At 49.9% G+C, this 27,585-nt stretch overlaps 2 protein-coding genes across 4 annotated transcripts in view; one reads left to right on the top strand and one right to left on the bottom strand.

The window, feature by feature from the left end:
* Nucleotides 1-898: 898 nt before the first annotated feature.
* On the bottom strand, nt 899-16,256 carry CAVIN1 (caveolae associated protein 1). Of its 2 annotated transcripts, none has more exons than XM_083877345.1 (2): nt 15,470-16,233; nt 899-3,272 (listed from the first exon to the last, which is right to left on the bottom strand). In XM_083877345.1, the coding sequence occupies exons 1-2, from the start codon at nt 15,887-15,889 to the stop codon at nt 2,607-2,609; spliced, it is 1,086 nt and encodes a 361-aa protein (XP_083733471.1). In that variant the 5' UTR covers nt 15,890-16,233; the 3' UTR covers nt 899-2,606. The 2 variants fall into 2 exon arrangements, with proteins under 2 accessions (XP_083733471.1, XP_083733472.1); XM_083877346.1 differs by lacking the exon at nt 899-3,272 and adding an exon at nt 7,504-9,087 and having other exon boundaries at nt 15,470-16,256.
* Nucleotides 16,257-18,320: 2,064 nt separating this feature from the next.
* ATP6V0A1 (ATPase H+ transporting V0 subunit a1) overlaps nt 18,321-27,585 on the top strand; it is a 28,182-nt gene continuing 18,917 nt past the window's right edge. The window contains exons 1-7 of one of the 2 annotated variants that reach the window (XM_083877618.1): nt 18,321-18,446; nt 18,624-18,765; nt 18,876-18,954; nt 19,236-19,333; nt 19,846-19,974; nt 24,292-24,374; nt 26,242-26,368. In XM_083877618.1, coding sequence (XP_083733744.1) covers nt 18,649-18,765; nt 18,876-18,954; nt 19,236-19,333; nt 19,846-19,974; nt 24,292-24,374; nt 26,242-26,368 — 633 coding nt within the window. In that variant the 5' untranslated portion in view covers nt 18,321-18,446; nt 18,624-18,648. Of the gene's footprint in view, nt 18,447-18,623; nt 18,766-18,875; nt 18,955-19,235; nt 19,334-19,845; nt 19,975-24,270; nt 24,375-26,241; nt 26,369-27,585 lie in introns of both variants that reach the window. The other variant, XM_083877617.1, reaches the window with a different exon arrangement.

Below are 27,585 nucleotides of genomic sequence, written 5' to 3'. Positions count from 1 at the left end.
GGGCAGAGGCGGTGCAGGGCGCCGGGGGGGGGCGCGACTGCCGGGAACAGCCGTGCGGGAAACCCAGCTGAGTTCCGGGCAGCGCCGTGACGTCAGGCGGTCGCCGCCGCCGCAGCCGCTTAAAGGGGCCGCGCCCCCCCGGGCGGGCCCGTGCGCCGCCCTGGGAGCAGCGCCCCCGCGTGGGGAAACGGGGATCGGCCCCGTGGGACGAACGGGGATAGAGGATCCCTGTGGGGCTGTGGGGATCAATCCCTAGAGCTGTGGGCATCGATCCCATAGAACTGTGGGGATCGGTCCCTCTGGGGCTTTGGGGATCAATCCCTGTGGTGCTGTGGGGATCGATCCCATAGGACTGTAGGGATCAGTCCCTGTGGGGCTGTGGAAATCAGTCCCTCTGGGGCTGTGGCGATTGATCCCATAGGAGTGTGGTGATCAGCCCCTGTGGGGCTGTGGGGACCAGTCCCATAGAACTGTGGGGATCGATCCGTATGGTGCTGTTGGGATCGATCCCATAAGACTGTGGGGATCAGTCCCTGTGGGGCTGTGGGGATTGATCCCATAGAACTGTGGGAATCAGTCCCTCTAGGGTGTGGGGATCAATCCCTGTGGGGCTCGGTCCTTCTAGGGCTGTGGGGATCGATCCCGTAAGACTGTGGGGATCAGTCCCTGTGGGGCTGTGGGGACTGATCCCATAGGAGCGTGGGGATTGGTCCCTGTGGGGCCGTGGGGATCAGTCCCATAGGGCTGTGGAGATCAATCCCCTTGAAGCCCTGGGGATGGATCCCCGTGAGGCTCTGAGTGTCAGCCCCATGCAGGGCTGTGGGGATCAGTCCCTGTGTGGCAGCCCCTCCCCAGCCCCCGGTGCCATGGACAGGCTGCACACTGGTGGTTTACAAAAGAGACTTTATTACTGCACTGCTGCCTGGGCACGGCCAGGGACAGGCGAGGATCACCCGGGCTTCTGCCGCCCTGGCCCTGCTGTCCTGGCCCTGCTGCTCAGAGAAAACCCGTGTGAAAACTGCCTGTGGGCCTGCAGACTCCGTGAGGATAGGTGATGTGTGGGCTGGGAACCACCAGCAGCCAAGAGCCAGTGCCCAGTGCCTCCCCACACCAGGAGCCTCAGGGCCACCGGTGTCTCAGGGCTGCCCGCAGCCGGCACACGGAACCGACCGGTCACTTTCTGTGGGGAGGGAAGCTGTGGCAGCACCCCAAAGCCAGAACAGCACTGGACGATTTGAAGGAAAATAATTCTTAAAGGAAAAGCAAGTTTATATATTGGGTTATGTGAACAGCAGCAGCCTCGTGCCAGGGGAGCAGGATGGGAAATGTGGGGCTGGGTCTTGCAGCGGGGGCTGAGTATGTAGAGCCACGTGGGGCTGAGCCAGGCAGAGCCCCCAAGCCACCGTGTGCTGCCTTCGTGTTGCCTCACTCAGGGCACAGAGTGAAGGTGCAGAAAGCAGGACATAGGGAAAGCACAGGACGTGGGCATGGGTATGAGCCTGAGTTGTGCCAGGACCCCTCCAGAAAGCAGACCCTCAGAAGGGCTCAAGATCCAGTGCTGGACAGGTGTCAAGGCCTCTTTCTTATCGTCTAGAGCCTCACATGGCAGCAGTGCATCCCATATCCCTCTAGAAACAAGTCCCTAGCCATGGTGGCTGCTCCAGCATCACTGCCTGGGTGTCCCCCTCTCCCAGGGCAGCAAGTGTGGACCTCACTGCCTGTTGCCACCACCTCTGTGGTGTGGAGGGAGCAGATCCAGCACCCCACCTCCATGCTGCTCCCTGCCCCTGGGACTTGCCATGGACCCTGGATCTCTGGCAGCCAGATCTGTGACCTGGGCAGGAAGCCTTCAGCTTGCACTTTCCTGCCACGGCCCAGGGGCACAGCAGGGAGGAGCAGTGGACCCCAGCTGTGTGACACCCCACAGGCACCCATGGCAGGCCCAGCTGCAGGGTGGCTTCATGCAAAGGTCACCCAGTCCTTGGGAGGGCAGAGAGGAGCAGCCCCACCTGCTGCACGCCAGCTCAGCTTTGCCATGGGCTGCCCATCAACTGGACTTGCTCAGCTCTTCCCTCCCGTGCACCAGCTGCATCCCAGTTCCTCTGGTCCCCCGAAGGAGCAGCCGGTTTGGGTGCTGGGAGTCTTCCTTCCTGTGGGGTGGCTGTGCAGCCAGGGGGCTGGGTGGTGTGTGCTGGTGGCCTATTTGCAGGAATATTTGCTTTCTTGACACCAGTTTTTTCTTATGGAGGACTCTTGACCTTTCAGCTCTACAGCCATTGTCTTGGGATCAGCACTCTCCAGCTGGGTCAGGGCCCTGTCACTCAAAGCCCATCTTCAGGTGTGGGGCAAGAAGGCTGCAGCAGGAATGGTCTCCGAGGGTGATTTAGTAGTGTAAGAAAAACAGTTCCGTGTTCCTAATGTTTATGTGCTAAAACTAAAATATAAAATACACCTTGTACAAGCAGGCAGGGGATCGGCGTCGGCTCTGCAGGGTAAGAAAGATGCATTGTGTACACTTCCCTGGGGCTCCAGGGCAGGGAGAGCTCGAAATGTGAGTGATAATGTGTTCAGCTGTCATCCACAACCCTTGTGCTCTGCAGCCTGTCCTACTCGCTGTCACTCTTGTCCACCAGTACCGCGTCAGTCTCCTCCGTGATCTCCAGCAGTGTGTGCATGTCGGGGCTCTCCCCACGCATCAGATCTGAATTTTCTCCTTCCTCTCCACCAACCTCCACCAGCTCTGTGGCTTTCACCTCCACCTCACCCTCTCTTATTTTCTTGACATGGAAAGTGAAGGGTGGCACTTTGTAGACGGCTGTCTTGGACCTGGCATAGATGGTGTGGTCAGGTGTGAAAGACTTCCTCAGTTTGTCCCGAGAGCTCTTCATCTTCTCTCTCCTTTCATTAGTCACAATTTTAGTGCCCAGTTTGTTCATCCTCTTCTCCAGGTTGTGGCGGGTCTTCTCCAAGTTGTGGCGGGTCTTCTCCAGGTTTTCCTTGGTCTTTAGCTTAGTCTTTTCCATCTTCTCCTTTGAGAATGCCTTCTTAAAGTCATCCACCCTTTTCATGCCACTCCTTTTGATGCGTTCTGCCCGTGACTCTTCAATAATCTCCTCAATCTCCACCTCCTCATCCGAGGAGAGCTGGATGTGGTCCTCCTCTGCATGGTCCTCACCCACAGGGACCTCCTCACCTTCACCTTCCTTCTCCAGCTTTTCACCTTCCTTTAGAGACTTGCTGATGCTCAGTTTAGATGGGAGTTTCACTTCATCCTGCAAGACACAGAGCGGAGCCAGTGAGACACACAGGCACAGGCAACCCTGGAGCCAGCCCGTCCTCCCTCCCACGGTGCCACAGAGACATTGGCCTCCACCCAGCTAAACACACACAGGTACCTCAGGCCTGGGCTCATCCTCCCTCACTGCAGCTGATAAGTTATTGTGAAGAGGATCTGCTCAGGACTCTCCCATATCAGGACTCAGGCACCAGCTCTGCTCACCCTAGGCTGGCTCAGAACCCATCTGTGATGCCAGAAGTATGGGAAAGGCAGCCCAGTACTAAAACTGGAGCCTTTTCCCTTCTTTCTCTGCCTGTGTCACAGTCTTGTGCTCTCCAGTTTCATTTTTATTGCAGGAGCTGGCCCTTGCAGCCCCTCACTCCTGGCCACAGGACAGTGCTCTTCAGGTCTCCAGCCTGGCCAGGTCCAGCTGCAGCCCCACAGGGCTGCAGAGGCACGGCTGGAGTTGAGAGTCCGGCCACAGCACCAGCATGCACACGCTGTCCTGGCTGCCCCCAGGCTACACTCAGACTTTCCCAAGGCCTCAGGATCCAGATGTGGGGCTGGGAGATCTCTTGGGATGCAGCAGGCTGCCCTGTTTTTCCTATTTCTCCACTGGGGAATAAGTTGGAGAATTTGCCCAAGTCCATATCTGGAGATGTTGGAGATAGTGGTCCCAACTCACACAGCCTGGTCTGCAAGGATACACAGCTCTACTTGGGACAGGGCTGGGTTCATTCAGCTTCTCCACGAGCCTGAGCCAGCCAAGTTTCTGATCCCAGTGGCAGAGGACAAGCATGTGCCTGGTAGAGGGGCACAGGCCTGGAGCAGGATTGGTTTTCATCTGAGCAGCACATAGCATGCGTCCCTGCTGCAGTGATTCACCTCTCTGTTCCCAGGACAGGCTGGAAATAGCCCATCACTGTACAGAGTGTCACAGCTGCAGGGCTGCAGCTCACGCTTGGAAATGTATTGCCCAAGCAGTTTTAATCTACAGAGCTGGGTGGGAGGGGTGGGAGCTGCCAGGACCAGCACTGTCAGAAATCCAGCAGCAGCCAAAGGGCAATGTGTGGAACGGGCACTCAGCATGCGGAGCTGCTGGGATAAGGTTTGGAGAAGAGCCTGAGCAGCAGGACAGCCAGGTGCCATTCTGAGCCCTGGGGCAGGCAGCAGAATGGAGCAGGGATGGGATTCCAGTCCTGCACTGGAAGGAACCAGGCCCATGGAAATCAAGGGGCAGTCCCTGGTGTATCCCAAGTGCTTGAAGCGCACGGCAAACCCTGGAACATCGGCAGTGATTTGCCTGCCCCCGGCTTGGGGAGGTGCTCTGGGACCCAGGAGGGTGACTTTGCTGTGGCACCTCCTATGCTCTGTGTGTCACAGCAGCTGCCACTGCTCCACTGAAGCTGTGCACGAACGAGCTGCACGGGTGCCAAGAGCCAGGAGACCAGGGGTGGTCATTCCATCAGGCATGAGGAGGGGCGTTCCTGGCGCTGCCATGGGACAGAACATCCCGGTCCCTGCTCGGCGCCGGAAGGGACGGCGTGTGTGCACACCCTCACCCTGAGCGCTGTCCCAGTGCACGCCACTGCCCCGGCTGACCAAGGTCACTGCCACTCTGTGCCTCTGGCCTGAGCTCCCGGACAGAGGCAGGAGGAGTTGCCCTCCCTGCAGACATGGGTGCTGTCCCCAGCCCTGTCTTCCCTTGTCACTTCCCCTGGAGAAGTGACACAACTCATTGAATATGTGACTCCAGCACAGCTTCACCTGGGTGAAATCCAGATCCTCTCAGCTGCCTTCTCATTTTTTCCCAAGCATAGGTACTGTTCATTGGGCCAGCTGAAGTTCTGGAAGCACAAGGGCATCTGGAGAAACCTTTGTGAGCAGTGAAAAGCCAGCTCCATGGAGCACTGGGCTCAGTGAGGATGGCACGGGCTGCAGTGTCTGTGGTGAAAATACAGAGCCTGCTGGAGTAAAGCTTTCATTCTGGGCTTTCTTCAGAGCAGAGAACTGTGCTCGGTGAAGCTCTTCACCCTCCAGATCACACGTCAGGTCTCCTGTACTTTGTGGAGATTAAGGTGAAGTGGCCAACATGTGTTTTCTTCATTTGATGAGCCACTTCAGCAGAAAACAATACACACGTTCTCCAGAGGGCCAGGTCAGTCCAGGGCAAACCCACATCATAGGGAAGGCAGGGATCCTGTTCTCCACAACAACACCTGCCAGAGCAATCCCAGAAACTTCCAGGGACCCTGCCCAGCCAGCAGAACATCAGGAACTCCAGCCACTTCCTTCCCTCTGAGGCAACACAATGAGCCAGAACAAAGGCATCCCCCTCTCTCCTGGCACGGCTGTCCCTGGAAATGGGCCATATCCTGCAAACTCTGATCCTATCAGCCCCTTGTGAGCTCCAGAATATGTGCTTGCAGAAAGAAACACCACCTCAATAACTCCATGTCTGTCACATAAATAACAACCTTTCCTCATGCTACACCAGTATATCCAGCTCCTGACTGAATTTTCTGATGTGATGGGATGGGCTGTGCCAGCAATGCTCCCATCCAGCCTCAGCAGCATCCTGCAGCTCTTCCCTCACAGCCACAGCCAGCAGCAGCTTTGGATACACGGGACAGTGGAAGCAACTCCTCTTGGGGTGCCTAATTCGGTAATGTACCTGGAGAGCAGCAGCTGCCCAGCTCTGTGATCCCATGGGCTGCACTCAGGCACTTCTCCCATTTCTGCCAGTCCTGCTCCATCCCCACAGCCCAACCCCAGCCCTGCAGCACTCACAGCTCTGCTCTTGCCTCTGTTGGGAGGCACCTCATGGATCAGACCCAGAGGCACAGAGGGAGCACAGCCCTTCCCATACGTGAGGATCCCAGCCTCTCACTTTGGGACTGTTTCTAAGAGCTTTTCTCCAGCTGTATTTGGGAAACCCTTCACATCCTGCTCCCGGCCTCTCTCTCTCTCCTAGGCATGGTATAATTCCTGCATTTCCCACCCCCAGCCCACCTCTTTCTCACTGATTGCTGATCTGACCAGTAGATAACCTGCTGGGGGACCACTGGAGGATTTTCAGCATTGTGCTAAGGGACAGTCCCCAGAGTCCAAGCTCACCTGCATTCAGGGATTATTCCTGTGGGTTCAGGCACAGCACAGCTGGTGTGAGAACATCCACAGCTCTGGCACATCTTAATGGGGATGGGCACGCTCTGCTGAGCATCCCTTGCATGTACCTTCTCCCTGCACCCAGGCACTGCCTAAAGGACACCAAGAGTCTCCTCCTCCCTGCCTAGGAGATTTCTCCAGTGGGGAAGGGGAACTGCCTGGTGTGGGCAGAACATGCCTGCAGAAACAGGCATGGAGGATAATGGGATGTGACTGGAACAATCAAGAACTATCCCAGGCCCACGGGTGGCTGCTGCACAAATCCCTGCTCCAAGCAAAGCACTATGCTCTCTGCACTTCATTTCACTGATGACTCATCCAGTTGAGCCACATTTTTAACACCAAGCATTCTATTTTTACTTGGAAAACACTGATCCTGAAGTGGGTGAGTCCAAAATCCTGGGTCTTGGCATCCCTGCCTGTTGGGGTGTTCAAAACCTGGCTCCCAATCAGCAGAGGCAAACCAGTTCTGTCCTCTCTGCTTGGATCCAACTGGCACAAGGACAGTGGGTAAACAACATTTTTCACAAGATTTTGGTACCAGCAGCAGCAGACTCTAGCCCTGTCCCGTGTACAGTGCAGAGCAGCAGGACAGGGACAGAGAGCATGTGTTATCCCTGCAGCACAGACCTCCCGGGATGAGCTGTGCTTTGGGAAGCTCCCTGGCACTGGGCCGGTCCATCTGTGGACTTTGTGGGCACCCAGAGGGGCCCCAGTGCCCACAGCCAGCCCCCAAGGCAGCTGGCTGCCAGCTGCCCTGTGTCCTCCTACTTCAAACAATTCTGAGCTGTTGGATCCGCAGCAGTCTCTCCCCGGCTCCCCTGAGAGGGCTTTTATCTGACATTGTTTTCGAGTTCCCTGGCAGTGAGTCACCCGCAGCCCACGGCCATGGACACCCGCCTGGTTGCTACAACACACGTAAACACTTCCCCTGGCGTATAAAAGGCCAAGGAGACTCAGAGCTGAGCTGCATTCCCAGTCAGTGTGTAAGGAACAGAGTCCCAGCACTCCCAGCCACTCCAGTCTTCAACAGTTGGAAGGTTTAATGGAAGGTTCTCACATGCACATGCAAATCACATCTGCAATTCATTTCACTCCATTATTTTTACACAACTGCAACAGCACAAACGGTGAGTTTGGTTGACATTTGCAGCCATAACGTGCAGAAAATGACCAGCTCACTTTCCCGGGCTCCACTATGACCAAATCAGGCTGATCCCAATGCCGAGTGAGCTGGAGCCTGTAGCCCCTCCTGCAGCCCTGCCCTCCCTCTGCCCACCCCGGGCAGCACAGCCTGGCCCTGGCCTCGGGGTGGCCGCGGGAGGATTAGGAGGAGCTTGGGCAGCAAAGCCCTCCAGGTCAGGTCAAACTGTGCCAGAGGAGAACAAGTTCTGCTCTCCCGTTGCCATGATAACTGCTCTGCTCTGCCAGGCCTCAGAGGACACTGTTCTGTGCTGACCTCCCAGCAGTGTCATGGGAAGGAGGATTCAGCTATTCCTGAGTTAACAGCAACAAGCCTGAGAAGCACCCTGAGCCTAGCAGGGCTCAGGAGTGTCCTGACACCCTGCACAGAGGGGGCTGTGCTCTCCTCTCCAGTGCCTTGGTGGAACAGACCTTTTCTGTGGACACTGAAATTGTGGTGGGTTTTTTTTTTCTTTTTTCTTTTTTTTTTTTTTTTGCTAGATCACAAAAAAAAGGGCTTTTTTACATCTGACACTCTCCTTGAAAAGGAGAAGTTTTCCCTGGCAGGTTTGCCCAGAGACCACAATTCCTGGACTTGGTTCACCCTCACCTGGCTCTTGGATAGTCCTGTCTACCCAGGTGGCCATTCCCACTGGACAGTGCTGGACATGCTGCTGGGTGACCCCCACAGGGCAGCTGGAGCTTGGGGTGTTTTGTCCAGTAGCTATACAATGACAGGAAGGCAATAGGCCACTGTGGCCTCAATGTTTATGAACAGCAGTTAAAGTCACCACTCCAGTGTGTGCAGGGCCTGACTCTGAGCAAGCAGCACCAGGGGCTGTGGCCAGACAGAAATGGGAGATGCTGCAGGGGCTGCCTGAGGCACTGGAAGTTTATGTCACAGTTTGTGCTCTCTGCCTGTTTTACCTGTTTAAAACAACGACTTCAAACCATTTCAAAATCACAAACTAACGCTCACAAGAAGCCTGAGGAGATGGGTTTTCCAGGGCTGTGTTTCAGGGGGAGAAATGGCAGCTCAAAGAACAGGTGGGATTTGCCCAGTCACAGCAAACGCCAGCAGAGCCAACTGCCCCTGGCCACTTGCCCTTCGTGCAAGCCACACAGCAACTCCTCCCTCCCAGATGGCCTGAGGGAAAATCCCAGCTCCTCTCTCCCACGCTCATGCATCAAGCACATTAGTCAGCAGCAGGATCAGCCTTGCGGGTCTGAGAGCCTGAGGCAGCCCCAAGCAGGCAAGAAGCAAAGGCTCGGAATCAGCAGCTCCCAGAGCTTCAGAAGAGGTTCAGTGATCTTCAGGGGGTGCCGCTGACGAGGCCCTAAACTGCTGAAACTGCTGCCTCCTCGAGTGTCTTCTGCTGCCCCGGGCCTGTCTCCACGGGGTGGGCTCACAGGGCAGTCCCTGGCGAAGACTCAAGGCACACCCGTGGCTTCTTCTCGGGCTAAGATGAGGAAAACTGCGTTTCAATGGCCGGGGAATGGAAGCACAATGGAAACACTTACCTGTTCCTGCCGGGAAGCTGATTAAGAACACGCCAACAGTGATCCGGGTTAGCATGAAAACAGGCAGAGAGAAAAGGCACAGGGGTATGTTTTCGTAAAAGGAGAAGCCAGGAAGCAGAATTTGACAGAAAAGAGAGTCACCAAAGATCTGTGAGATGGAAGAGTGCTTGTCTCTGATTCAGAAGGTCCCAGGAGGAACAGGATCCCTTCTGTGGGTTCAGACACATTCCCGCTGACACTGCCACAGGTCAGACTCCGCTCACAGTCACAGGGATTCAGTGTCGCCTGTTGGGGACATGTCTCCCTTTGCTGTGGCGTAGCTGAACTCAGAGTTTGCATGTAAGTGTAAGATCATGAAAAAAAGGGTGGTGATTTTAAACCCCTGTGTTGATTGATTCAAGTGCAGAGGCTGCAGAGACTGAAACAGGCGGGTGCAACTCCAGAACTCTATCCGCTGGTTTTGTCACGTACTGACCTTACCCTAAACCAGTGCTGGGTAATTCCCAGCAGCTCCCAGATCTCTGCACCCAGTGACACAGCAAAGTCAGGCATGGCCTTGACTCTGGGTTCCAGAGTCAGAGCAAGGGCTGGACAAAGTTTGTTTTCAATAGTGCCAAGAGGTTCATGAAAAGAGAACCCTCAAGCTTTAGGGACGAGACTTTGGAGTCCTGCAGTAAGAAGTCACCAAGGAATAGTGCTGAGAGAAAAAGATCTAAAATGTGAGGGGAGAAAGCAAATCAGGTTGGGATTAAGTGAATGTTAGAGGGATAAATAGTTCATTCTCCAGTAGTATCTCCCTGACTAGCAGAGTCTCCCCAGCCCCTGTAATTCTGGGTGTTGTGCAATCTGCCTGGCACTTCTTTCTATCAGGCACATCCAGTTACCCCATGTCCTGGACGCTGTGTCTGAAAAGCTGGATCTGCTTCATGAGCTGTGAGAAACAGCAGCCTGGTACAGGCACCAGAGCTGGTGCAAAGGAAGGGAGGGAGGGTGGGGAGAGGAGGAGGCTGTGCTTGGAAAAATACTTTTGCCTTCAGTGAGTCAGAAGACAGGCAGGGCTGTAGGAAACAGAGAAGTAAATAGATTGAGAGTGAAAAGGAGGGTTTTTTTTTCCCCTCTGACAGCATTAAAAAGTTTACTTCTATTAAGAAGTAAATAGATTGAGAGTGAAAAGGAGGGTTTTTTTTCCCCTCTGACAGCATTAAAAGCACTGGCTTTGCTCTCAGATGTACTCCTCCCGGATAAATCTGTCTGAGCTGACAGATGACTCCGGAGCTGCTCCTGAACAGCAAAGCAGCAAAGATGGGGTTTGTATTACAGATGCTTTGCAGACACTGACATTTGCATCCTCACATAAAGCTGGAGACTAAACATCCTGAGACTTTTTATTCTAAACATTTGATTTTCCTTTACTGATACTGCACATTTTGTTTCTGCTCTTTGTTTATCTCACAGCTGGACAGTGGACCCACAATTCTTCAGGTACTCTGTAAGTTACAGGAGATCTTGCAGAATCAAGAGCACAATCCCAAAGGGGATAAAAGAGGGCTAAGCCTGTTGCTGAATAGTTTATGAGTCATTGCTGTGCCTTCTGGGTTGTGTACATGAGAGGCCTGAGGGAGGAATATATGATCAGGAGGGATATTACCTTGGGTTTGTTTTCATGAGCCACTACTCATCCAATCTAACCCTATCCCAATGGCTGGGCAGCCTCTGGCCCTTTGCTCTGAGACAATTTCTGGCTACACAGCTCAGTCTGGAACTATAACAGTGAAAGGATTTTAGCAAAGCAAACAGTTCTGGCACCAACTGCTTATAAATAATAGCTGAGCAATTAAATATTAATGCAGTTGATACTAGACTGCAACAGAGAAATCTATGCTCCAGAGTTGCCTACTGGTAGACTGGTAATCTGCACTAAAAAAAATCGTAAGAGTCAGAGCTATTAACATCCTGAATTTATTTTAAGGCTCAGTCTCCTCTAGATTATTATCCTGAGACTCTCATAATTCTGTAATATGCAGAGAATATGCAACATTTTTGTACATAGAGATATTCGTGTGGTCCCCCTGCAATGGAGGCAGCACTGACAGGAGCTGCTTTGGACTGGATTTGGAGTGAAAGTGAAACCTGCTTTTTTATTTTAAAGTATTATCAGAAAATAAATACAGTGGCTGCTGCAATGCAAATCCCTGCTGTGAGCCACCGTGAAGAGGGATGGATGTTCCAGCACAGAGAGCTCTCAGCCATGTGGAGCCAGCTGTTCTTGCAGGAGAAGCACCCCATGGGTATCTGGTGCCTATGCCTATCCCAGTGCTGTCACCCAAATTGCTTTGGAAATTCCTATTTACTTTTTAATGCTGGTAGCTGGGTAAGCTCCACTAAACTGCAGGCATGTCACCCACCCAGGTTGTCCCTCAGGCCTGGGGATCTTGCTGGCTCTTGTCAATGCTCCACTGCCATTAAACTCATCATGAATGAGTTTCTGAATGATTAATTTGAAACAAAACCATAGCTCAGGGCAGCTGCCATTCTGTTTGGGCAGTGGAGAAAGGCTGTAGCCTGGGGGCAGTGAGTTTGTATGCCCTGGGGTCCCTGCCCTGTGCTTCTCCTCAGCCCCCTGAGCTCATGTACTTTTCCACACTCTCTTTTGAGGAGCACAGACCCAAAACCGAGGCAGTTCAGGTCTGGCCTCGGAATCTGTCCCATTAATGTGTGGGTTTGAAATCTACCCCTCCTTCTCTCGATGTACAGTCTCGCTGCTCCCATCCGTATATGGCCCACGCGAGCACAAAGCCAGGCTGGGCTATTTATATTCCCTTGCCCAGCCCTACCCACCCAACACTGCATGGCTGGGATCCAGGTCCCACCCTGCTCTCCCAACACCACAACCCTTCCCACGGAAAGTCACATCTCACAGAGCTCAGAGTGACCACCAAAGCCCCCTGAAGAGCAGATGAGCCCCACTGGAGCCTCCAAACAGGACAGCGTGGGGAGCACACACTCACTCCCCTCGGGCAAAGGCTGCTCTTCCCAACAAAAACACTGCACATCCCGAGCCAGAGCTGCCAGAGCTGCGCGCCCACACGAGCCTCAAAATAAAGGGCCGGCACACTTTAGAAATCCAATACTCCGTGTGCGTGCCGAGCTCTGCAGGGTCTGTCCGGTTGTAACAAAATCAGCCTTTGGCATTTGCAGGAATAAGTTTAATTGTCAAAAACCGCTTGGAGGAAAATGCCAAGCTTACATAAACTGCCACGTGCCGCTCTCCAGCTGAACACGGCACAAATTCTGGTTTCAGAGCAGAAGCTGCTTGCACAGGGCATCCATTATTTAACCATGAACTGCAGTAACCAGCCCCAGGCTCAGGATCCCAAAACCAGGAGATTTGGGATGAAGTCACTTTAGTTTGTTTTTATTAGCAACCACTCTCACGGAATTTTTTGGTGCCCTGATTTCTCTGAAAGACAGGAGCCTGGGACAGAGGTACAAAGGAAGCTCTGAGCTCTGCTCCCAGGGGCTGCTGAGCAGTGCAGGCACTCACTGACATCAGACTTTTTAGGAAGGTAAGTTCTGCACTGAACGTCTGCGTACACAGTGGCCTGTCAAAGCTGTCACCTCTGCTTTGGCTCAGCAAGTTTTCAAAAGAGAAAGATGGGGCAATTTGGAGGGGTACAGTTATTTTTGAGTTTTATTCTAAAGAATTGATCTAATTCCCTACGTTAAGTCTATACAAAAACTCTTAACTTGGAGAAATCAGACCAGCTCCTGGCAAAATCAGCTCAAAGAGGGTAAACAAGTGAGAAAACAAAAGCATGGACAGAACTGACAGTGATGCCTGTAAATGTTCTGCTCAATACCTCCACTCAGCCAGGACATGGGAATGACATCCAGCCCTGCACTTTCTCCTGCAAATTTTGAAACTAACCCAGCAGATGCACTCAGGATCGTGCCACAGATCAGGCTTTCCCTGACAAAAATTTGTTTTTCATCTCTTCCTAATCAACACCAAGCAAAACACAATTCTCACAGGCAGTCTGACTTCCATCCAAGGTGCAAAAGGCTTTATTTGCAGTCCTGAAATAATCCTTCCACAATGCCTGAAGCCCCAGGGATCAATGCTGAGAGAATGATCAAACATCAAGAACCAGCAAAGAGCTCATTTATCTTTACCTCCTTTATTTCTTCTACTGAAGAACTGTGCAATATTGAACCCTATAGAGCATGACTTTTTTGTCTGCTCAGATCTCTCACCCGAAAACAGCCGCTCTGGGATTATGGAATTTTTTATGTCTCTTAGGATGAGTTTATCTCTTGTTCACCAAAAGAAAAGACTAATAAAGCTTTGAGCTTTTTGCCACAGCAACTGAAAACACACAGGAGTCACCCCCAGCTTGGGAAAGTAGCTTTCCCTGAGTCAGAGAGGAGCAATAATGTGCCCAGCACCGCAGAATTAATTACATGACCAGTAACATACCCAACAGACACTTTGGTGGGGGGGTCAGAGAAGTGAGACACTAAATTAGATGAGAGTTATTTTGTAATTATTTGGTGTTAATTGTAGACACTGTTAGGAAAGCACAGTGAATTCCTCAGCTAACCCCCAGGGTGGACCCCAGAACTGGATGCTTTCCTGCTGGGGCAAGGTCTGCTCCAGCTCCCATGGAAGTACCAGCATGTCCATGAGGGCACAAATGGCTCCATGTCACATGGTGAAAACCTGGAGAATTCTTTACCTGTGCTCTGTGACATTCAGATCACACTAAATTCCATGCTGGGAAATTATCCTAAATCCCAAATAATTTCTTCCCCTAATACCTCCATGATTCCTCAAGTCCCTGGAACAGCCCCTGGCCAAACAACTCCCTCTGAGGCTGCTCTGTCCTCACCACAGCAGCAAGGGCAGGCCCCAAGCCTTTAGAAGCAGCATTGCTTTTTTATATTCAAAAAGAAACTCTGCTCAATATCATTACACCACAGCAAACCAAGACAAACTGCTCATGAAACACTAACCTGCAGATGTTTGGGATGCTTCCCAAGGACCTTCAACCTTGCCAACTTCCTACCTATTTCCGTAAGCGACATGGAATGTTATGTTTAAACAATTCCCTTCATTCCCCTCATTTTGGAGTGGTTGTTGCTTCTATTTTATTTTTCCATGGATAGATTGATAATACAAAGAGCTCGTAATAAATCCATACACATATATCTGGCTATATATTTGTTGTTTGATTTCCTGTATGATCTGAACAGACTCAAGTTTTTCAGACATGATAAAACAACAATGCTCAAGCTCTGAACCAGGGAGTCCCACAGGCCCTGTACATGTCTGACCCCTGATCCTGTCATGAGCCACTCGCCCCCAAACCTCACAGTAAGGACCATTCTCCCTTTTATTCTGCTTTTCTTCTCTCTCTTCCCATGATCAGCACTGGAAGCTTCTCCATTTGTTCCTAGTGCTGGCTATTATTAACCCAGAGGCTTTCAGCTGTAGCATTAACTGTTTCACTCACTTTTCTCCCATGGCCCAATAGAAGAGTTTACTCTGATGCTGAAAACTAACTCCAGATAGGAAACCTCTAACTCCAGATAGGAAACCTGACAGAATCATGTTCCTCTCTCCCTCCTTGTTTAATGTTAAGTGAAAACTCCAACACTTAGTGCAGGAGGTGAACATCAAATAAACCAAAGTTGTTATTGAAACCAAACAACAAGGAGGTCCAAGGCTTGCAGGACGCAGAAGAAAGAAGATGGGAATTGTACAAGCCCTCAGCAAAGGCCGCCCCGAGCACTGCCAAGCTCAGGGGGCTGGGCTGAATTTTCTCTGACAGCTCTATCTGCCCTGGCTGGACAGATTAACCCTGAGGCTGGGGTTACTATCACTTGTTACCAGATGCATGTCACAAATCTGAAATATTATCAGTCTCCACGTAGCCATACACATGGTGCCTCTTTGTAGAAGAGACGTTGGCAGATGGATTTACAACACCCCCTTCCAGATCCCAGAGCACTATTGCTCCTTGTTGAGATAAGCAGTAAAATCAGGTTATTTTGATACTTCTGGCCCATTGCAGTGAGTCCTTAGGGGCTTGTCCCTTATCTGCATTAAAATTCCTGTTAAATGGGACAACTCTGTCAAACTTTGTCCTAGGACACACAGAAAATGTTAAACCACAAACGAGGGTGACGGGGGACCCGCCTCAGCTTGGACTGCCAGGCAATCTGGGGAGTTTGGGACAGAGCTGGGCCGAACATGCAGCGTGACAGGACCCTCAGCAAAGAAAACACCCACTAGCAGGATGTAAAAACACAGCTCCTTACCTGATAGATCATGACTTTGAAGTTCCTGCGTTTCAGGAGCTCCGCTTCGTTGGCCTCCAGCTTCTTGATCTGCCCGGCTTGTTTCTCCAGGTTCTGCCGCACCGTCTTGACGTTGACGCTCACCTTGCGCACCTTCTCCAGCATTTTGTTGACAGTGTTGCTGGTGGTGGTGTGTGCCTTGGTCAGCTTGGTCAGCTCTCCCTGGATGCTGGTCACTGCGCTATCCATCTCTTGCTGTCTCTCCTCCAGCTGCGTTTGGGTCAGCTGGATCTGATCCACCGCCCCGATGATCTTGTCCAGAAGGGTCAGCACCATCACGCCGTTGATCTGGTCTGGTTTGATGGGCTCGTCGGGCGCCTGCTCCTCCGAGGTGTCAGAAACGGTGGGTGGCTCGATGATTTGCAAGGTGGTGTCCTCCATGGTGGCTCGGGAGTCCTGGCTCAGGGAGCCCGGGGAAGCTGTCACTGCAGGGAGAGAGCAGGGAAAACTGAGCCCGAGCCTCGGCTAAACTCCGCACTGGGAGACACGCCAGGAATGGAGAGCGCAGTGAGTGAGTGTCTGTGCTGAAATTCAAATGGCACAGCTCCGCACAGCCGTCCAGTGGAACTGCCCTGCAAAATTTTCCAGGCTTGCAGGTCATTGGCTGACTCCACCTCAGCTATAGAAAAGGAGCCACTGCCAAATGCCTGCTGACCCACCCTTTTGAAATGATTAAAATAGTTGGAGGGGAGACGATGGCTCTGCATGCAAACACTAGCACAGCTCAGCCAGGAATGCAAAGCTCTGGAACTACAGCCTCCCCTTCTGTACCCTCAGTCTAAAGGCACTGAAGTAAAAGGAGGAAAAAACAAAACCCTTTAGTAAGCGGCCCGGGAAGCTGCTGGGAAGAGAGTGGGAAGCAGGCAGCCCCATCTGGGCACAGCTGTGTGCACTGAAGGCTGGTTTAAAAACAACTGCACATGCTGAAGTTCAGCTGGAAGTTCAGACCTTTTGCCAATACTTAGGTTTGGGGTCTTTTTCCAGGACTATGAGAGCCTGATTTCCAGTATTTTAAAGAAATGCTACAATTTGAATTCAGTAATTACAACATGAAAACGTCTGTTTCTCAGGAATGTCTGTGAATGTACAAGAGACACACACAGTACATGCAGGGTGCAACACGTCTCCACACAGATTTAACACAGAGAAGGATAATTCACTCCTGAAGTGACACAGCTAGGCACTCCCCCTAAAGGAGCTCTCCCAGCTCAGCAGTCCTTGAGCCCTCTACAGATCCAGTCAGCAGACTTTAAATGTGGGACACACTGCAGTGTCCACTGCTTGTAAACAGCCCAGATTCAGTGAGTTACTTGTGGATTTAGTGGTAAAAATCCTAAATTATTCAAAACAGGGAGACACGTGGGAGGCGCCACCACAGCCTTTGCAACAACCCAGCTGGAACACGCCAGGAATGTGGAGAAGGAAAATTCAGATCTTGGGAGTGACCCTGGGCCAGACCTTTCACTATTTCTGGGGCTGGCACAGCCAGAGGGAACCAAGTGCCCATGGACAGAGCTGCTACTTGGGAAGGCTGTGGGCACACTGGAAAGGTGGCAGCTTCCCTCATTCTATACCTTTGACAGCAGTTATTCTTCCTCAGCACCTCCTGCCAGACCAAGTCTGCTCTCCTTTGCCACTGGCTGGCAACCAGGGAGAGCCCTGGGCTCCTCCAGCTCAGCTGCCTCAGGGCAGACTGGGAGAAATGATCCATCCCAGCTACACACCGGGCATCCCACAGATGCAGAGGGACATTGCTCATTCACAGTGCTCACAGCAGTCAGCACTTTCCCTGCCCCGTGACCACTCACTGTCCCCATGACCTGGTGGCTCTGTCACACAGTGAAAACAGGCTGTTTTCTGTACACTGTTCTTTCCTGGAGGGACCTTTTTCCAGAGCATTTATTTCCAGTGTTTGCTGCAGCTGAGAGTTCCATGAAAATAACAGTAGGCAGCCAGCCCAAGGCCCCAGAGCTGTTTGTCCCTGGGGTCACCTGCTCCAGAGTGGGCTCCTACAGAGAAATGTGTAGGGATTCAGGTACAGGACAGGACACACATGGAGCAGAGCTCCTTGAACTTCTCTTCAGAAATTCCGAGTTTCTGAATTCAGTCTTTAAAGTGTTATGTGGAGATTCACCAGGGTCATAATACAAATTCCATTCCAGTAATTAATTAATTAATTAATCAACTGAGCATTTTATCAAAGCCTGAAGCTTTCAGAGGTCAGTTGTGGAGCAAAGCTGGTATTTAAAGTCTTTGACATCCATTCCATTTGTGACCACAATGCATCTCTGTGCCTTTGGATGTCCATTTGGGAATAATAATAATGAAAAAAACTGCCTGAGCAGATCAGTCTGGACAGAACGAGATAAACCAACAGGACGGGGATGTACATCTGTTCTGGGGCTCACTGAGATAAGGTGCCCCACTCGGTGCCTCTGTGCCCACACCGATTGCCCTGGAATGCCAGGAGTCATTTTCTGTGTCTGGATAACTTCAGTTCAGCCTCTTTTGTGCTGCGGTGACTCACCAGGAAAGCCAAAGGCTGGGAATTTACAGCCTCCCCTCTGGAGTCCATCAGTTCACTGGGAACGAGAGCTGGGCCTGGGGCTGCTCCTGTGCCCGGGGGTCACTGCCCCGGGCCGGACACGCGCGGCCTCACCGAGACCGGGCCGGACCGGCGGGGAGAGGCCTCGACTTCGCGCCTGGGACACGCTCGTAGTGACGTCACCGCTGCGTCACAACACAGCTCGTGACGTCACCGAGCGCAGCGCGCGCCGTCCTGCCCCGTGTCATCACTTCCGGGGCGGGGCCGCGCGCGGTCGCCAGGAGACGTGCGCGTGACACCGCCCCGCGCGGACCGTGACGCCGCGGACGGGAGCCGGGCCGGGTCAAGCCGCGGCGGCGGCGGCGGTGGTAGTGACAGCGGCAGCGGCGGCAGGTAATGGCGGGGAACGGAACGGGGCTGGATATGATGGGGACGGGATGGGATGGGAAGGAGTGGGGACGCCGCGCCGGGCCGGGCTGGGCTGGGATCCCGGTGCAGCCGGGCCGTGACAGGGCGGCGGAGGCGGACAGGCCTCGGTCACGGCCCGGTTCTCACGGCCCTTCTCCGCAGAGGCCGCAGCGGGAGCGGCGCCGCCATGGGGGAGCTGTTCCGCAGCGAGGAGATGACCCTGGCCCAGCTCTTTCTGCAGTCCGAGGCCGCCTACTGCTGTGTCAGCGAGCTGGGCGAGCTGGGCAAGGTCCAGTTCCGCGACGTGAGTGTCCCCTGCGCCCCCCGCGGCACCGGGAGCACCGGGAGCCCCGGTCGGCCCCGCCCCCGGGCTGGTGTCGGGGTTTGCTGAGCCCCGTGTCTCTCTCCCTGCAGCTGAACCCCGACGTGAACGTGTTCCACCGTAAATTCGTCAATGAGGTCCGGCGGTGCGAGGAGATGGACCGAAAGCTCCGTACGTTCCCGCCTGGGGGATGTGGCTCTGACTATGCAGCTTTTGCTTAAAAAAAAAAAAATAATAAAAATCAGTCGAGTCAGGCTGAAGCTGCAGGGCAGCGTTTGGCACAGACATGAATCCAGGGATTCACCTTTCCCTTGAAAGATAACTCTGTCTGAGTCAGACAATCTTGTAATAGGAGGTGAAGGAATCAGTTGCTGCTGGGGCCAGGTGCACCTTGGGGTGACTGTTTGACACTGAAGTGTCAAAAAATAACATTTTTAATGCTGTCTCTGCAGGGTTTGTGGAGAAGGAGATTAAAAAGGCAAATATTCCTATCATGGACACTGGTGAAAACCCAGAGGTGCCTTTTCCACGTGACATGATTGACCTGGAGGTAATGATGTGTTAAGACTTAAATTAGTATTTGACTCTGGATGGAAACAGGGAAAATTGTCTCTGTTGGTCAATGTTTGCAGAATTTAGTGGCAGGGGGGTATTAGCTCAGTCTGCAGCTGTCCCTGGAAGCAGCTCTGCCAGCTCACATTGGGTGGTGTTTGTCCAAATGCAGAAGTGAGAGTACTCAGTAGGAATTTCACCACTGAAATGAGCCAAAAACTGCTGGAACCACATGATTTAAGGTGGTGGGTCATAAAGTTTACCACAATTTTACTGATTTGAAGAAACTCTATCAATCCAGTCCATAAAAGTCCAGATGAGTATGAGGAGTCTGTAGTTGCCTGCAGATGTGGCAGATCTGGATCTGTGCCACAGCAGGCTGGAGATTCACCTGTAAATCCATGAAAATTGGGTGAGGATGTGAAGCATCTCACTTGCCTCTGTGTGTTGACAGACTGAACAGCACTTAATTATGGAATTATAAGTCCTTTTCCTTTTCACATCTTCCAGGCAAACTTCGAGAAAATTGAAAATGAGCTTAAAGAAATCAACACCAACCAGGAGGCTCTGAAGAGAAACTTTTTGGAGCTGACAGAATTAAAATTTATACTGCGTAAAACTCAGCAGTTTTTTGATGAGGTCAGAATACCGGTGGGATTTAACACTTGGAGAGCTGATTCTTCTCATAGAAATTACCATTTTTATTCTCAAATCTATTTTAGTTGCTGTTTTGGACAGCAGGGTCATTTTATGCTTTGTTGGAGAAAGCTGCACAAATTGTTTTCCATTTTTCATGCACTACACATAGCTACCCATGATTTACCTGCTCCAATGCTGATTTGGGCTTGTTTTAGTTAATCAATGGTTTGTCTAAAAATTGTGCAAAATAATTAAGATGTGACTAGTTTGGAAAGCACATCAAGAGCCCCAAAATTTGGTGCTCCAGTGAGCAGTGTCCCCAGTGGGTAAGAGTCTCTTTGGTGCACGTGCAGAGGATTTACAATTGAGCTGAATTTCTCTTCAGCCTTTAAAGTGTTATGTGGAGACTCATCAGGGTCACAATACAAATTCCACTGAAGTAATAGATTAATTAATTAATTAATTGAGCCTTTGATCAAACCCTGAAGCTTCCAGAGGTCAGTTGTGGATCAAAGCTGACATTTAAAGTCTTCAACATTTTGTCAAATACCATCTGGGCCAGGAACTGGCAACTTTCTCTGGAGCTGAGAGCAGCTTCTCCGATGTCATTCATGGCACTGACATAAATCCTGCCTGGGAGAAGACATAACCCTTCCTCGTAGAGCTGAAATATCTCAGCAGTCTTGGCAGTTCTCTCAGAGAGCTCCTGTACATTTTTCAGGACATGTTTTTGCTGAGTAGATGTCCTGTTTCCTCTAATCTCGGGATTTGATCAAAGAATTCTTAACGGAAATGGCTCCTGGTATTTACAAGGGCTATTGTCAAGGGGAGCTGGACTCCTGCACACTTCAGGCCATTTATCTAACAGTTTGTTTTTTGTTGTTTTGGCACAAGGTATTGCCTGTTCAGGCACCAAGGTTGGTCCTGTGCCAGCCATAGTCACTGCTGACACAGATACTGCTGCTGGAGTGAGGGCTGCTGGGTTGTGGGGTTGATTTCAGTACAAAAAACCCTTTGTCTTGGAGTGTTGAATGTTCACTTACCAGTGTCCCGTGGACAAACAGGATTAACCTGATAATCCATTACTTTGTTATGTTAAAGTAGCACTGCCTGTTCTGAGTATCATGTAAAACCAAATGCTGAGCACTTCTGTATTGAGAATGAATCCCAGACTGGTTAGGGTTGGGAAGGACCTTAAAGCTCATGCCCATTCCCGCCCTTGCCATGGGCAGGGACACCTTCTAATAGATCAGGTTGCTCCAAGCCCTGTCCAACCTGGCCTTGTTAATTACTGTCCTCTCTGCCCACTGCTCTTCTTCAACTGCAGAGGGATCAAACTAAATTTAAAGATCAAAATCAATTTTTTGAACAGTTTTTGGCAGGTCACCCACAGCTTTACACAAACCAGCCACAGGAAGCTTAGGTATGTTCTGCTCTTTCATAACTTCCCTGTAGTAATAAAACAAAATACAGCAGATAACATGTGCTGCTCTGTATAAAAGCAAACGAAACAGCTTATAGGTGATGTTCAGTAGAATGTAAGTGTAGACAGTTTAAACCTGTCTCAGCTTTCTGTGCTCAGCAAACAGCTCGAGGGAGCCCCGAGCAGCCCAGAGCTGCCTCTGCTCACCATCGTGGAGTGGCCAACACTCCCTTCCTCCATGCACAGCACTTTCAACACTTGGAGACTACAATAACTTGTAATTAAGATTGTATTATTCATAGCAATGAGTTGCACAAGAAATGGCTGACTCTCCAGTTCCTTCATGCTTGGCCTTTGCTCTCCAGAGTTTGAACATGGGGGGAGGGAGGGTGGCAAAATGTCCCCTTTTTCTTCCTGTGACCATTCCAGCCCAAGCAGCCATTTCTTGTTCCAACACACCATGTTGATGATTATGCTCCTTTTCTCAGTCTTCTTGTCCTTGCTTATGAAGAGCGGTATGAGCTGGAGAGATTTCTCTGAGAGCTTTGCCCAGAGTGTGAGCGTAAAAGAAGACTGGAAAAGTAACGGTTAATGGCATGCAGTCCCTTCTTCCTCCCTCTGACTCTTCTGCCATCTGCTTTTCTCTGTTTGCTTTGCATCTGTCACTTCTGTCTGGCTCTGGGTTAATAGGTGGTGACATGAATCCTTTTTATTTCTTGTGAACATTGATTTTTTTTTGTCCTGTTTGTGACCTGGAAGGGGCTTGAATTGTATGGGCTTGCACTGGGCATCCAGAATCGTCACAGGGCAGAGCTGGAATCATGAGTGGGGAAAATGAATCATTTTGAGATTAAAGGTGTTGATCTGGATGCTGATCAGGGGATCAATAAGCAATTTAAAAGTGCTCAATAATGAAAGCTCTTGTATTATGCTTCTTGATTACTATCATGTAAATGCTTGGAAGATTCCAAGAACAGCCTTATCTAGTGAAAAATACTCCACAATAACTCTGGCAAAATTTCACTACTGGCAAAAACTCACATTTAAAGTAGATTTCCCAGAATCCTCTTTTCCTGCACTGGAACTGGATAGCTCTTCCATCTCCACATAGTCTCAATTTTTTATTTCTATTAAATCTCCCAGCAATCCTTTAGTTATCCTTCCTGCTGCAGAGATGCTGTAGCTGTGCCATTGCCTTTTTAGAAAGGGTGTGTTCATAAATTCAGAGTTAAGAAATAAATTTAAGGAATATGGAATTTGTAATGCAATAATCCTTGCAAAAGAACATTTTCTTTTAGTTAAACTAGTCTAATGCACGTTTATTCTAAACTGTTTTGCTTCATATTTTCACTCCCTCTAAGCAGGACTTGTCCTGAATAAAGAGCACATAGCCCAGATGGGCCAAGCTAATATTAAACACATATATCAAATTTTCTCTCAGGTGAGGCAAATCCAAAGCTGTAATTTGTGCTGTCCTTCCTTTTTCATGAGTCATCTGCTAAAATGTGCTGCACATCACGAGAAATTACTGCAAACAGTGTCTTGATTACTGGAAATACAATACAAGCCTCTAACAATTGTAACTTACTGTTCTTCAACATCCTGAATTTGAGATGTCAAACAGTTGCTGGGATGTTTGGTCTGTGTGTTTCGTTTTCAGGTACCAAACTTTCTTATTTTAGTTGTGTTGTCTATGAACTGAATTTTCATTCGGTTTTTGATGTTGCAACAAGTCGCCTTAAAGTTGAAAGCATCAGGAATTCCCTGTGTTGCCTTTCCAAGCTGAATGAAGGGCTCCCTCCCTCATGTAACATCCTAAGCTGCAGCAAGTGTGTGTACGAGCAGTTGAGCTGCATTTGGTGTCAGCCTTGCAAAAACTCTCTTGTATATGGCAAACACTTTTCATTTGACAAGCAGGGAAAGTGTTGGAGAGATATTCACTCTGACATAACTATTGCCCAAATACAGAGACTTGGGCTAAGTTACTGCACTTGCCACAGGTTTTGCAAGGCTGTGCTCTGTGTGTGTGTGGGTATGACACGTCCTTGGATCAAACTCTTCCTCCCAGTGTGATTTAAGGAGTTCCCTTGATGGCTTTGTGGGAAAGACCTCCTGCCTACCACGGGGGGTAGACTTTGGCCCTCTGGGTGTGCTCAGGAGTTGTAATCCTTGGCATTTCATTATATAAGCTGCAGAGGTAGAACTAAGTGTGAGGTGGGGTTGAACAAGTGTGAAGATGGTGCACAAAAGGAAATTATTTGAGCACCCTTGACCTGAATTTTTGACACTTACAAGCCATATTCCTAAGAATTTTAGCCTGCAAATGAGTTGCAGAGGACAGTGTAAAACTGTCCTGTTTTAGTGCCTGGCTGGCTAAGAGATGAGCCACGTTGCCAGCCTGCTCTATGAAGTGTTTGTCTGATGGTCAATCATATGGTGAATAAGGACAAATTAATTTAATATCTGGAGAAATACATGGGTCAAGTGTGTTTCTCTGGTTTGTGCCATTAAAAATGGTTCTTGGGAACATCACTTGTGTTTAAAACTTAATTTACTTTTTTTTAATTCTGCCTTTCTTCAGACTTATATATCTCCCAACCCCTTTGTTGCAACAATCCTCAAGCGTTTCTTGTATGGAAGCCCTGCTGAGCCATTCCATTTTTCCTCTTGTTTTTCTCCTTCCATGTGTGATTCTTGCTGTCTTTTCTGTCATCTCGTTCCTCTTTTTGCTGTCTTACGTTTGCTCTTCCCTTTCTTTTCTTTCCTTTCCTTTCTTCTTTTCTTTCTTTTTCTCCCACAACTATCTCCTGGCTCCTCATTCCCTGCATGCCACTAACTGGTTTCATTAGATATTAATTGATTTGTGAATTCAGGCTGAATTGCATCATCAGCAGATGGCGGATCCAGACCTGTTGGAGGAATCCTCTTCACTGCTGGAGCCGAGCGAGATGGGAAGAGGTGCCCCGCTCCGACTTGGGTAATTGCAGCTCAGGATTGCTGGATTAGGGAATATCAGCCTGTGGAAGCAGCAATGATATGAGCCCAGTTGTGGAACTTTCCACACCAAGCAGATGAAAGCTGATCTAAAACCAGCTGTTGCTCTCTGCTCTTTTCCTGGCCATATTAACTTCCTAGTTTGTACTTCACCAAGTTTCTCTCTGCACCAAATAATTAACCCAGTTTGTTCCATGTAAGCGTGTCTGGTTGTTTTTCTCAGACATTATGATGTCTCAGAGCTTTGTTGAAAATTGTAACTACTCTGGGCACATAATGGTCTGAAATAACTGTATAGTTCTACATCCCCTTTATCAGCTGCTTCCAGGCTTCCTTGTGCATGTGTAATACTTTATCTGGACACGGAGGTTTGGTCCAGGGAAGTCTAAATATGAGCCCAGGACACAGTCACTGGCAGCCATGGCTGCTGTAACCCTTGCAGCCAATGTACCAGGACTGTAGGGGAATGAAAGCTGGAAACTGCATATCTAAATGCATTTGTTTTTCCTATAAGCAGTGGCTTATATATTTTTAAAGATTATTTCATTCTGTTAAAAAACAGAGCCTGTGCTATAGTGCAGTTGTTTCGTTGCGTGTTACATCCATGTATTTAGAGGACCTTCCATTTTGCTTGAAGAACTAATGTTTAAACAAGGTTTTTATAGCTTTTGTTGCAACACCAACTGTTGGGGTTCCCAGTACCTCTGAGGGTCCAGCCCTTGCAGAGAAGTGGGTAAAATCAATTAGCAAGATGGCATGACCAAGTGTGTCTTGAAAAATCAAAAAAGTTTTAATAAGGAAAGAAAATAATACAAACACAAAGGCAAAGCCAAACACAGTATAGAGGGAGGTCTCATACTTGCTACAACACCTCAGAAAGCCTCGAGCTTCTTTGTTCTCTCTCTTTAGTACTCAATAGTTCAGGTGGGCTATTTGGTTCTTGGCCCAGTGAGATCAGCAACAGGCTTTGAGTTCCCTTTCCAATCCATTTATCTGTGCTGGCGCTGAGCCAGTTACAATGAGAAGGGCACAGAACTGTCTAGTTTAACTTCCTAAAACGTCTAAAGATAAACTGAAACTCTTTCCTTATACAGAGATGCCCCACTTAGGGGTGGGGGATGCTTTACTACAGCAAATCCCTGTGGGATCATCTGGGACAGCAGGGAGAAGGAACTCTGCAGACCTGAGATAGTCTAGAAACAAGTGGTTTTATTGCAAGGGTCATGAGTAAAAAGAGCTTTGCCTACAGCCACCAGCCTCAGCTGAAGGGAAGCCCCAAAGAGAGAGGGAGAGAGAGAGAGGGTATGAGGTAAGGGAGGTAAAAAAGCTAAGAGGGGTAAGAGAGGTAAGAGTAAGAGAGTGAGAAGTAAGAGCGGTAAGAGAGCGAGCACCTTATTACATCTCATTTGTGTTGAATATTCTAATTTACAGTGACCAACTGGCATGAGATACAAAACTTAAAAACTTTGCATGTGGCCTATGAGAACTGCTATATTACCATATCATCTTATATTCTAAGCTCTAAAGACTATGTTTCTTATCTACTTTTTCCCTAATGCCTTGGCAAAGTGGAGAGGGGCTACATTCTTAGGTCTTTTTGTTTTTTGTCCTTCAACCCATCTCCAGCTAATCCCCATCTTCCTGCCTGCCATGATCACATCTCAAAGCTGCCCTTCATTTCTATTTCACTCACAAGTTTTACACCTCCAGTATTTCTTACCAAGCAATTACACCCACAAGCCCTTCCTGTCCCATTTTTCCCAACAAACCCCCAGTTGCTGTGGTGTGCTGGGTGGGAGGCCCTGGGGTATCTCAGGAGCAGCCTCTCAGGCTGTGCTGTCCCCTGGCAGGTTCGTGGCTGGGGTGATCAACCGCGAGCGCATCCCCACGTTCGAGCGGATGTTGTGGCGCGTGTGCCGCGGGAACGTCTTCCTGCGCCAGGCCGAGATCGAGAACCCGCTGGAGGATCCTGTCACGGTGAGGGAGCTCTGGGGAGCAGCAGCAGGATCTGAGAGCTGTGAGGCTGTAGAAAGAAGCCTCTGTGCCTCAGTGAGGTCTGTGCAGTGAGGTCCATCTCAGCAGCTGCTGCAGCATCTGAGTTTCATCAGCAAATGTTTTCCCGTTTAATTAAAACAAAAATAGGGCATTGGATGGGGGAGTACTCTGAAAGGGGGAAAACAATTCAAAGTGTGGCAGGTCCTAGGGATTTCTCTGGCCCAAACTGCAAGTGCAGTTCTGAATCAGCAGTGATCCTCTGTGGAGGATGCTCTTTGGGACATGGGCGGTGTGTAATACCTGAAGCTCATTTCTCTGAACTTGAACCTTTCATTTTTCACTTAGTTCACTAATCAATAGTTAAACATCCACCTTAGAATTGTTCACATTAGTATAAAAATAAATGTTGTGATTGGGCCTGGTTTTACATCCAGTGTCTTCTGTGCTCAGACCAGTGGGCACTGCCCAAACTTGGGGCACCCTTGCTCTTACCTAGTAAAGGGCTGCCCTGGAGCACAGACCCAGGAGGTGAAGCTCAGTAACAGCCTCTCTTTCTCATGTCAGGCTGATGTGTTCCCGTGTCCCACCAACCACTGGTAGCTGACCTGTGGAATCATCCGTCTGCTAGAAGAGACTTTGTTCTTATTGTGCAGAACTTCCTTAAATTGAGGTTACACCTAATGTAATTATTCTTGAAACATTATGTTAAAATTTCCTAAGTGAGGTAGAACAATAACTTGTCAACAAATGCAGGAAAGGGGCCCTGGCTGCCCCCACGGACACAGGCTGTGCAAGGAATGTGCCTCTGGCCTCCCTGGGAGCCACACTGGTTAAACTCCACTTTTTTTATCTTCATTCACTTTTTTGGCTTGATTCTATAGATGAGCTGACTGCACTAAGTGCTGATAAATACTTCATCGCATCTTCATTATTTTTGGAGATCTTACCAGGTTTTCCCATTTAGTGTGCTGCATAGAATCAGTAATGGATAACATGGGGCATTTTGCTTCAGTAGACACAAATACAATGCAGGTATTCTGTGCTGAGGCTGAGAAAATTGCTTCCTTGTGATTATTCCAGTGTTATTAAGGTACATCCTTGACCTGCTGTGCATATCTGAGGTCTGATGGACAGACTCAGTGAAAGGAAAAGTAGAACTCTGGTAATTATCTAATGCTAATTTCCACAATTCTTTCCTT

Source organism: Zosterops lateralis, assembly GCF_965231275.1.
Source record: "Zosterops lateralis genome assembly, chromosome: 24".
NCBI classification, from domain to species: Eukaryota; Metazoa; Chordata; class Aves; order Passeriformes; family Zosteropidae; genus Zosterops; species Zosterops lateralis.
The sequence above is the reverse complement of the archived record's forward strand: the minus strand, read 5'-3'. Positions and strand labels throughout refer to the sequence as shown.

What these genes read in the sequence shown, in the direction of transcription:
- CAVIN1 (XM_083877345.1), bottom strand. Translation starts at nt 15,889, where the DNA reads ATGGAGGACACCACCTTGCAAATCATCGAGCCACCCACCGTTTCTGAC. An exon ending in TCAAAGTCATGATCTATCAG is followed by an intron (nt 3,273 to 15,469) that starts GTAAGGAGCTGT and finishes TGTGTCTTGCAG; the next exon opens with GATGAAGTGAAACTCCCATC.